General features: G+C 38.2%; 1 protein-coding gene across 1 annotated transcript in view; it reads right to left on the reverse strand.

Annotated features, from left to right (window-relative positions):
• Window positions 1–516: 516 nt before the first annotated feature.
• The window catches only part of LOC144762022 (antileukoproteinase-like), a 97,215-nt gene continuing 85,082 nt past the window's right edge, over window positions 517–12,649 (reverse strand). The window contains exon 4 of the mRNA XM_078647188.1: window positions 517–1,027. Coding sequence (XP_078503314.1) covers window positions 1,008–1,027 — 20 coding nt within the window. The 3' untranslated portion in view covers window positions 517–1,007. The remainder of the gene's footprint in view (window positions 1,028–12,649) is intronic.

Genomic DNA, 12,649 nt, shown 5'->3' on the forward strand with positions numbered 1-12,649 from the left:
AGACAATTTCTCCACTCTACAATATATGTCACATATATATTTTCAGCCCTCTGCCGTGTTGCTGTCAAAGTAGCGAAAGAAAACACTCGATAAAGTAATCGAAAATTCCTACAATGTAATCTGCACAAATGTTCCACTGCAGGGGCCGAAGATAGGTTCCTTGCTATTTTATTCAAAATGTAATAATTTATTTAATCTCACTAAGTTTTTTATCTTGAGTTTAATCCATGTTTACAAAATATCACTTCTCCATCTCTCACTGGATGCCTGGCTGTGCTGAAGATTGTTACAGTGTTTCTGCTGAGTTTGTACATTAGTACATTCATTCTGGGGTTTCCCTTTGCCAGGCACACTAATTTATCCAGCAGATGTTTGGCAAAGGGCAAAATTGCATCTGAGGTTGTTGTACATTATGGATAACAGAATGAATATAACAATTGTGTTTGACGTAAACAAAGGACATTAGATTTTACTAGACATGCTATGGTTTTTATGAATTGAGGACAATAAAAACTGTAATCTTTAAAGAGCTTTATTTCATATGTGTCACTGTGTTCATCCTTTTTACAAGGTGGACACTTACAATAAAGGCATATCTTCTACATTATGTAATACAATCATAAGGAAACAAGGCCATGTAATAGATTGAGGCTTCACTAGAACATTGGAACGTTCTTGATGTTAAATATCAATAACTTTAATAATAATTGAATGAAATTTGTGATCAAAGGTACATTTTTGAATAAAGCTGAATAATTATCCTTGAAGGTATTCTCCATATATCTGAATCAGTGAGCCCACGGCTAATACTTAACACTAAATAAAGCATTATCCCATCATTATTCCAAACTATGAGGAAGTACAAGAGGTGAGCAAAGCATCAATATCCAAGGCACATCCTTGCTACAAACTAAGAATGTTAACTCTCCTATTGGTGGGTGGAGATGGGGAACCAGTAGAACATCCTTCTTCCTGGAATAGGGCATGAGCTTCATTTGAAGATGGATTCAAACTGATGTGGGAGAATCTGGAAGCAAACAAGAACACAATGAGCAAGACACAATCACAATTGTGCACTGCCAACTCACACTGAAAAAAGAGATCCTGAAAACAGCATGCACTATGTGGTTTTGTATATTTCTTTTAGATGTGTCACAGGCAATAACAACTTTTAACAAATCAAAAATAAAACAATAAATATCAACAGGAATTTTACTAAATATGCAAATATTAACAGTGTACAACATCACTATCAAATTGAAAACAGATATGTGGCTGATCATTTTTCTATAAATGACCAATTATGGAATATTGATCTGTTTTTAAACACTCCCATGAAGATGCTTATCAAGCCTTGGAATAGCTCCCTCATAGCCCTTTTTAGATTAAGTATCCCCCTTAATTACACTCACTGTGAATGTTCATAACCATGAAAGAGAAAGGTCCAAGGATTCCAGAGCTATATCTGTTTTCACAAGATTTTATGAAGGCAAGGGAAACATACTCAAAACTCTGGACCTTTAGAGTTTTAGGAATTGAACAGTTTTTAGGAAGAGGAGAGTATGTTTTCCATTATTATATACATATTGTTTAGAGGTTAAATCCAGTAATCATGGGTTTAAGATGCCACTTCAAGTGATAAGGTCACTCCAGTTTTGAGAAAGGCAATTTTTTATTGGTGCAAATTCGAGCATTGACAGCCGACACGTGTTTCGCCCTCTGTGGCGATTGGCGCCAGGGCTTTCTCAAGGCTGTAAGAATAAAGAAAGATGAATGTTTCAATAGAGAGTGCTGGTTGAAATACTTGACCCCAAGAAAAAGTGTGATTAAGTGCAGACACATAGTCGAAAAATGCAAGGTGAGTGATGGAGGAGGGAAAACCGCGAAGCAAAGCATTTTGTGTTTAAGTGGTCTTATTAGTTCACCTGAATCTTAAGCAGGTGCAGGTCTTAGAATAGGACAAAAGAGTGCAAGCAAACATAAATGTTGACATGCATTCATTGGTAAGCAGATGTTCTAGGTTAGATGGTTTATAGTGTTACCAAGGTAGCGTATTCATTGGTCTTAAAAAGTTATTTCAGAGAAAAAAAGAAAAAAGAAAAAGAGAAAAAAGAATAGAGAGTGAAGAAGGAAAAAGAAATATTAAATGTGTGGGACACCCAAGGCCATCAGTGTTCAGAAGATCTCATTTGTGTTCTCCAGAGAGGGTAAACAAAAATTACATATTTCAATTTGGTATATACATTCTGTTAAATTCTCTAATTTACATCGTTATGTGTATGCAACAACCCAGGTTACTGGAGTTATTCAATCTGTAAGGAAAATACATCATTCTTACAATTCATTATTTTTAAAAAGAAACGACATTACATATTATAAAATCATCCTATCACCATATTTTGTGTGTATACGTGATATCGAAAAGTACTGAGTTTGCAGTTTAAACAGAACTATTCAATTCATTCATCATTTACCAAAAATCCAAATATTTCATTTTTTACCCCCAAAAAATATTCCATTTTATAAGAAAACTTCATATAACAAGATTGTTGTATTTTTACATTCAAGATGACACATACAATTTTATTTTAATAAAGATTTGTTTAAATAATCTTACGGGCTTATATTTAGCCAGATGTCACTGTGAATGTACAATATCATTTCATTAATTACATTTAATACCACACACTTCAGATCATCTTGCATGTCCCTCCAAATAGCATTTACTATGGGTTGTCCCAATAATTCTTCTTACAGTTGGATGTAGCTAATGTGCAGTCTTGTTGAAAATGCTTCCCATGATTCTTTTTACTTTCTATAACTTTATTTCATTTTACTAGATCCAATTTAATGTCTATGTCAAATCCATGAGGCTCAATGTGGTCTTTGTTACAAAAGGTTTTTACAGACAACAGGTGTGGGGAATAGTTACTGAGCCACATTAAATATGGTATTTTCAGAGGTATACTTACATTTAGGAGTAAAAATACCTCTACACCATCCTGGACTCTTGGCAGGTCTAAATGCCTTTACTACTGCAGATCTCTCTGCCACAATTCTGGAGAAATGGAATTCATTGTGCAAACTGATGCCTGATGCTGAGACATTTTCAGGATTTTGTGGGCCCTGGGCCAAGTGTATTTTGTGGGCCACATTCAGCACAAATTTGAATTTATGATCCAGTTTCAGCTCTAGTGAGTAAGTTGATTTGGATAGTTAATAGAAATCATTGCCAACAGCTAATAACAATAGAGGTTCTTGCAATATTGGCCGGTGGCACTCAATTAAATTAATAAAGACACGTAAAAAGGACTCTTTTACATTTGTCAATAAAATGACAAAATAAAAAACATTTGGGCTATTTGGGTCTGTTAATGTCCTCATTTGGCTTGTTTTATGTTATGCTCATTATAAGCCCATCCTCCTATTATGAAAATTAGCGTTTTCGTCACAGATTCTCGGGTAAATACATGTATTTTTGTTTTTGCGCATCAGAGACCCACTCCTGTGTACCTTTAACTTGGGGTTGTGGGGTGACTCATTGAGCTATGCAGTACTTTTTTTCCCCTTCCTGTTTTTGACTGTAAAGTGCATGTGCATTGTGCAAGGAGCCTTTAAAGTACATGCAGACCGTGTCCATTCTCTGTTTTTGAAGTCGTTGCTGACCATGTCCCCAAGACACTAAGGACCTAATTAGACTTTGGCACTGTGGAAGCGGGCCGCCATGCCACTGCACCAGTCTCAGGCCACCAGAGTTAACCGCCGACTACCTGCTAAAGTAAGAGTTTCTTCCTGGTCTCGCCGGGGGAGTTCTTTGGCAGTCTCGTGGCACTGCTATTGTAAGGCCCATAAGTGAGCCATAGAAATGCAGTGCAGAGGGTCTGCATAAAGCCCATTCCTCCACGGCATGAACTGTATAGTACATGCCATGTAGGAACAGGGGGTGCATGCACACCGGCCTTGAGACAACATCCTCACCATCACACTTTTCAAGGAGGGCTCACTACCATGAAATCCGTGGCACTTAGGAAACTTGCAATATGTTTTGTGGTGTCACAGCAGCACCGCCAGCATATTGCAAGCCTCTGATCACTGCAAGACAAACCAGGGATCCTGGATTGCTGGGGGTAGCAGCGGTACTATGGTGGTCTGACCACTGTTGCATAAGTGAGAGAAAGAAAGGTGATGAACTGCTACTGTGGTTCCCTGAAGGGACTAGAGCGTTGTGCTCTGGGGTGCCAAATTACCTGCTACTCTGGGAAGGTTAGGAGTGTAGGTGAGGCACTTTGAGCTAGTCTGGATTGGGGTGCATAGGTACTGATGTGGTGATGGGACTCAGTTCCTACATACTGACGTTCTGTGATCCCTGCATAATTCTGTCCCAAGAAGAGAATCCCTACAACATGGCACCACCGTTTGGGCTGGTATTTATTCACGGGTCTCCTGAGTAGTGCTTGTGTGTGTCCAATATGTCAAGGAGGAAAACTCCATCCCAACCTTGGTTCACGAATGCACTAAGGTTACAAAAACAACACTGCAGAAAGTTAGAAAAAAGCTGGAGGTCAAGCTATGATCAAGGGCTAAAAGAGGACTACAAAACCTCATTGGCCACTTATAAAAACTGATACTAACAGAGAAAATCAAATACTTTACGTAAAAAATAGAGGAGGCAAAAAACTCTAGCAAAGAACTCTTCTCTACAATCAAAAAGCTAACGAAAACTGTTAGTTCCAGTCAAAAAGAAATGAGCTCAGATTCTGGGCCAGTTTTTTTGTAGACAAAGTCTCTGTAGTATATGAGTCATTCCAGAGGTCAGTCAACCCTACACATACACTGCTTAGCACAGAATTGCAGGAAGAGATTTCACCACACATTCAGGATCACTCATTTTACTATCAGCCACCTTCCATCGAACAGATTCTCCAGTTGGTTAGGTCAACGAAATCCAGGGGTACAACTGACCCTTGTCCACCTAAGGTGATGCACCTCTTCCCTGACCTACTGAGTGAGAAATTAGGTCTGCTTTTCTCGGAAATAATTAAATCTGGCCACTTTCCAGAGGCATGAAAAACAGCATCAGTGCTGCCGCTACTACAAAAACCTAGTTCGGACCCACATGGAACCAGGAAATTACAGACCCATCACGAGAATTCTGTTTGACGCTAAAGTTCTTGAGAAGGTACTAAACAGACAGCTTTCTCAATTCCTCGTGGATACAAATGCATTAGACTACTAGCAATTTGGCTTCCGAGAAGGGCACGGAATGGAAACAGCATTATTGATGGCTACGGATGAACCTAGGATTGTACTGGATACTGGAGGAAAGGCCGCCTTGATGTTGCTGGATCTCTCGGCAGCCTTTGATGGGGTAAACCATGACACTCTCCTCATCCGTCTTGCAGAAGCAGGAGTGCACAAGACAGCTCGGACTCTGTTGGCTTCCTACTTGTCCAATAGGACATTCACGGTTGAGCTGGGAGAGGCTAAATCGAAATCTTTCAACTCCCCATGTGGGGTACCTCAGGGGTCCTCGCTAAGTCCCACCCTATTTAATTTGTAAGTGGCACCACTGGCGGCAATAATAGGGAACTGTGGCTTCCTCCCGGTCTCCTACGCTGAGGACACCCAAATGGTGGTGTCAATTGCAAACAATACTAAAGAGATAGCAGACAGGTTCAAAAACTGCATGGAACAGATCAATCAATGGATGCAGGGCAATTGCCTAAAATTAAATTGGGATAAAAGCGAAGTTATGCTGTTGAGCTCAGACATGCAAATCTGGTCCCCGGACTGGTGGCCAGACAGCCTAGACAACCGCCCAACCCCTGTTAATAAGGTAAAAAACCTAGGAGTGCTCCTGGACAATAAATTGTCATACGAGGTACAGTCTAATAAACTAACATCTTCCATTTGGTATATCCTGAAAAATGATCAGGAAACTCCTGCCTTTCATTCCCCAAGATTCCTGCAAAACAGTGGTAACAATGCTGGCCTTATCAAGACTGGACTATGGAAACGTCCTATATGCAGGGATCCAGGTTCAGCATCTGGCAAAACTACAGCGTCTACAAAACGCAGCAGCCAGGCTGGTGCTGGATGTCCCCAGATACAAGCCAATAGCACACAGATTGAGTTCCCTACACCGGCTCCCAATTGGAAAAAGAATAATATTCAAATCCTTGTGCCGGGCCTACAAAGCCCTCCACGGGATGGGTTCGCAGTTTCTGAAAACTCACCTGAAATTGTATGAGCCATCCAGGACCTTGAGATCTAGTCACCTAAAATTGATTCAAGTGCCAAGATATAAACAGGTCAGGTGAGGGGAGAAGCTTTGTGCTACATGCAGCAAATTGCAATTAAAAACAACCCCTCTCTGCTTTCATTTCGGAAAGAGATAAAAACTTGGTTGTTCACCGCGGGTTCGAACATAAAACCTAGCAGCTAGCTGTTCTGCTATTTCACCTAGCGCCAAGACGCCCATGGGCAATCGCGCGCTTAATAAATCTACAATTTAAATCAAATCAACCAAATCCATAACAGCCATTTCACCTCTTACTGGAGATTTCCACGGTGTTAGGGATTAATCCTCTGCAGTCTTTAGGGAGTACCAAATTCTTTGTTATTTTCAGCTTAAAAGGATAGCCTTTTTTTGTGTTGCACTTTTTATCTCTTCCTGTTTTCCTTATGGCTGCAGCACCTGTGGCCATAACGCTTAACTGCAGAACTACTGTCCATGCACATGTACTGAATCATGGACTTTCAATGCAGGTGGTGCTGTTATCTTCATCATTGAAGGCAATGATGCTTACCGCTTTGAAAACTTTGATTCCTGGGTGAATTTTTCAGCTGTGGATGCTAATACTACTGAATTTCATACATATACCACATGCAAACTCAGTATGAGGCTCTAGTTACTCCAAACGCTTGACACAATATGTTTCATGCACCCTGTTGGCTGTGCCGGCTGTGATGACCATAAGTCCCGTAAATGTTCATTCAGTTTTGGGCAACATTCCTCCTAATCTTGAGGAAATTGCATTTTGATCGCCTAAAAGATCGACCAAATTGAAGCTGTGTTTCTCAATGAGGGACAAACGGCAGGCACAGAATGTTAAATATGTGCTTAACCCACGGAATGGTTCCAAGAATAGGTGATTGCAACACATGGGGGAAAGTCTTTGTGGCTGTCTATACCATCAGTCACTGTACTCCGTCCATGTCAGTTTTGCTGGACATGTTAAAGCAAATGCAGAATGAATATGGGGGAGCTGTTGTCCTAGATTTGGAGATGAAACTAATAGGAAATGTTCCCTTTGTGTCTGCAATAATTCTGTCTAACATTAAAGGTGAAGTAGCATCACTGGTTATATGCCAGAGGCTCGCAGCGGTCGCACGGGTAGACCGTGAACATGAGCTGCCTATAATTATTGAAAATGTGTACACATCCTTAGGATGCAATAATTTGAGAACTAGATGGATTAAATCACCTCTTAGCAAACCTATTACAGACAAAAAAGTCATACAAACCCATGAGTTTGTTAAATAAAAATTGATAACTCTAACAAAATCAAGGCTCCAGACAAGTAACATAGTTCAGAGAACACGTTCTCCTCGTTCCTTAAAGGACTCATCTGAAGCAATACGATGGAGGAGGGCGCTCTGAGTACAGACAAGAAGAGAAAGTCACATCGAAAAGGGACTCACAACACTCGTCTAATGTAATGATAAAGAAGGAGAACAGAACTCTTTTATTTAAACCCAGATTTCAGAAAAAGGTGGTTTCGGCCCTTACCACAAAATATGCCACTAACTCTGAGAAACCTCCTCCTGAACAGGAGCTGGCCAGTAATTCTCATCGACAGCGCAGCAGAAGTCACCATAGTGCGCCAGAATCTCCAGGAGTTTCTGACAACAAGAGAAACTGATACATTTAGTACAGATAACAACCCCAGATTGATGTGACATAAAGCACACCATTAAAGTCATTGTCTGGAAACTTTGTCTCAAAACATCCATTTAGCGGATGTCGATTTGCCCCCACTTTTTGTTTCAACCTGCCCACTAGGTGAGGATGTAATACTTCTGTAATTTTCTATACTTGTGCCTGACGCAGTCAAACAAATTCTTATGATGCAGAATGGGCTCTTGAACAAACCCTGGCGTTATACCGCAATCATGTCGGCTGGGATAAGGATTCTCCTAATCATGTTATACCCATAAGGTCTAGCCCGCAGGTGCAACTACGTTACCCTATTCAACGTGATGCTAAAGCACCTGTTAGAGACATACTCTCCCACTTTAGAGTACCAGTGTGTAATCGAACCCTGCATCTCTCAAATGAATAAGCCTCTTTTTCCTGTTCTGAACCCGGATCATTCATATCGATCATACAGTCTTAGACTAAAGTCATTTAAACAGTCATACACACACTTTTGTTATATAAAATACAAAATGTATGGCACTTATAAATCATATAGTCATATCTCTAATGTTCTTATCTGCCAAAATCTAGCTCCTAAAAAACAAGAGATTGGATACCGTTTTCCACGTTGGGAATTTAATATCGCTTTACTCGTTTGGCAATGGTCCATAAGAACAGTCCAGGACTGTTTGCTGCCTGCATAGTGTTATTTCTACATGATATTCACCCAAGCACTTTTGCCTACAGACAATGAGTTAATCTCACATTTGGCCAGAGTGAAATACATAATTTTAGGAGTCACTGCAAATGGCTATAAATTAAACTTTAAGAAATCACATATTGCATTTCCACTGTGTTTTTCTCAGGATATGAACATACACATCAGGGTAAGAATCTTTCCCCTCATTTTGTTGAGAAATGTGCACAAATGCAACCTCCAACTATGCTGAAATGAATACAATCCTTGTTAGGATTATTTAATTTTGGCAGAACATACATTCCTGATTATGCCTGTGCATTAAATCACTATACAAATTATTTCATCCTGATTTTTCCACTTAACACTGGACATCAGATCACACAGATATATTCATATGTTTGCAATCTGACTTACATGCAACATGTAATTTACATACACATGTAAAACAAATTAACCTTGTCATCCGGGTCTTGCCGGGTGGTCTAGGGTCTGCTTATATCACCTTCAAAGAGGATGACACAGTGCCAATGGCGAATAATCGCATTTATATTCCAGGGTGGAAATGGGCTTTGCCCCCACTGAAAAAATAATGACTGCAGTGCAAATGGCTATTCTTAAAGAATGACGTGAAAATGGGACGTGTCTACGACCCAGACCAAATGCACAGCGGAATGTGCCACCTTCGGCACTGCTTGCTTCCTTTTTAAGAAAACCAAAGGAAATGATGGACGGAGCGTTGACAATACAAGCACTCACCCCCAGTCAACTGATCTGTGTTTAATCCATCACCGTTCTTTAGCCGACTCTGCCACCCCAGTTCAGACATGGCCATATGCAAATCAGTGTGACCCTGTGCCTCATGGGAACAGTCCAGCCCGAACTGCCAAGCCATGCCTTCCCTGGACCGGAAACAAGCTACCGAGGACCGGTTTCTGGCATTTCAGCCGTCTTCAGCCCGGCTTGCTTGAATCCAGTGGCAAAGTGAGCAAGGGACTCACATCTGAGCATACCCTGCCAACTTATGGCGAACAAAGAAAAACCAAAGGAAATGATGGACGGAGCGTTGACAATACAAGCACTCAACCCCAGTCAACTGATCTGTGTTTAATCCATCACCATTCTTTAGCCCACTCTGCTTCCTTTTTAAACCATTTAAACTAATTTTCTTTATCCTTGTTCTCATTTGTTTTTTGCAATTCGTTTCAATTATCATCCCCTTTTGACTTCATGTGCCTTTTTCCAAGTTTCTGATGTTCTGCCTGTGCCGCTCCGGGCCTCTCGAAAGAACATGACTAATGCAAGCTTTCGTAAAAAGCAGTGTTTAATGAATACCCAATGCATTTTGTGCATACATTGCCCTTCTTCGGGGGTCACTGTGAATAAACAAAAAATAAATATAATAACAGCCCATCAATATACATTATGCTGCATCTTCAAGTTTTAACCCACGCTAACATTTCTTTGTTAAGCATTTTTATCTTTACTCAGACTCACTCCATAAATATGTGTGGGTTGTGGGGTAAAGGGTGGGAGGTGATTTATTTATAATTTATTTGTAAATTAGTTGTTAATTAATAATAATTAATTAATTGATAATTAATTATGTTAATCGAGTATTTTGTTGTTGTTGTGGGTTGTTTGGTTATTGGGGTAAAGCATGGGCTGTAATTTATTCTCAATTTCAATTCATTAATAAATAGTTGTTAATAAATCATAATGAATGAATTGATAAATAATGTTGCCAATTGTGCAATTAGTTTTATTTAGATGTGGGTTGTGGGGTCATAGGGATAAAGATTGGGAAGTAATTTATTTTTAATTTATTAATAATTAGATGTTAATTAATTAATAATGAATAATGTTAATTGTGTATTATTTTTTTTTAGATGTGGGTTTTATAGAAGTAAAGAGTGAGAAGTTCTTTTTTTTATAATTAATAATCAATTGTTAATTAATATGAATGCATTCATTGTAATTAATTGTGTTACTTGTTTAGTTACATATTTTATCTTTAGGTTGTGGACTTAATGGGGTAAAGTATGGGCAGTAAACTATTTTATATTTTAATTACTTGAGGAATACTAATCATTATTCAATTGTAAATTAATTAATTTAATTTTGTTATTAATAGTTTTTTTTGTTTACTTTTAGGTTGGGGTTTGGAGTTTATATGGGTAAACAGCGTGACGTAAATTAGTTTTAATGAATTTAGATTTAGATTTTCATAAATAATACTTGTTTAATTGATAAATAATTATGTTAATTGTGCATGCCAATCTTTTTGAATTTATATGTTTTGTATGGGTATGGGTTGGGAAGTAAATACATTTTGCATTTTTCATAATAAATATAATTCAATTCTGTATTCAACACATTTATTAAATTATTTACTGTTTTTAAATAATTGTTAAAGATATTTTCCTTGTTTTAGTGTTGCACTGACTGCAGTGGGAGTGGTAAATTTGAACTGCCTGCAATCCAACCCCTTTCCTATTGTTTCACTAACTGGAGTGGGAACAGTACATTTTACCCCTCCGCAATCCAACACTTTCCTCACCATTGCACAGACTGGAGTTGGAATAGTACATTTTAGCCCGTCGCAATCCAACACTTTCCCAACTGGTGCACTGACTGGAGTGTGGATATTAAATGTTTCCCCTCTGCAATCCAACACTACTGTTGCAATGATGGGAGCGGGCAGAGTAAATTTTACCCCTCTGTATTCCAACATTTTTCCTACTGTTGCATTGACTGGAGTGGGAATATTTTTTTTGTTATTTATAATATTTATTGTTGTGTTAATTGTACTGGAAATAGTAAATTGTAATATTTTCCATTGTAATAGTTTGATTCCTTTTATAAATATTGAAGTACATTTTATTTTTGTGTAATGTAAAGAATTTTTTATTGTTGTGTTGTGTTAGGCAACAGTACTTATTTTCATTTAGTATAACAATCTTTTTAATATTTAATAATTTATTTTATGTTGTAATTTAGATAATTATGTATTTGAGTTTTTTATAATAATAATATTTGGAAATGTCAATATGTTTTGTTAGTAAATTATGTATTCCTATATCCCCATTATCTACATCGAGCTATTCATCAACATACACTTTTTAATTTACAAACAGTGGGAACATTGTCCCACTCCCCAGCAAGGGAGTTCCAAAACATATAAATATAAATTCACATGCTTTTCAAGATATGACACATCAGATGCAACATCTTAAATTTTAAACTTGACCCTCCACCACTGAAAAAATACATGCCTACACAAACTAAGCTCATATATATGGACTTGTTTGTTGCACAATTGGCTGTCAAAGGTTGTGACTACTGGACGGATACAATTGACATGAAGTCCATTTGGGGATACGAAATCATGGCAAGTTCCGGGAGCAGAAACCTTGTTTTATTCCTGTTTAATCCTAACATAGAAGATTTTCTGAATGACACTGTCAAACATACTATGTCGTCTAGGATTTGCTAAAATAAAATAAATGATTGCACCCACAATTCTCACCATTGCCTGGTGTGAAAATTGGCAACAGTTAGAAAATTACACAGAGGACCTGCTCAATATTATCTTACAGAATGGTAAGGTGGTTATTGTGGCCCTTTCGACACATATGGTTGTCATACATGTGTTTTTAATTCCACACTAGGGTTTAAAACTAGCCCATCTGACCCTCTTTATTTCCAATCCCAACATTCAGGAATTGTTGCCACCTATTCAGTGGAGAAGTTATGTTGACAATGGTTAGAACACTGCACACTATCTGCAATGACACAACACCTTTCTCTCCTATTGAAGGACATGGACTTATCAGACTTTCTATTGGTTCCTAAGTCTCCATGTTCTAAAAGATTTATTTATGCTACATATAATGACATTTGAAAAATTGTCACAAATAGAAGCTGCCGCACGTTTAAAACAAATTGATCAAGATAATTTGGATAACATGTTTGCTTTTGTTGATAATAGTATTAAATACATTGTATTCTCACATTTATAATATATATAA

Source organism: Lissotriton helveticus, chromosome 6 (genome assembly GCF_964261635.1).
Source record: "Lissotriton helveticus chromosome 6, aLisHel1.1, whole genome shotgun sequence".
Lineage (NCBI taxonomy): Eukaryota > Metazoa > Chordata > Amphibia > Caudata > Salamandridae > Lissotriton > Lissotriton helveticus.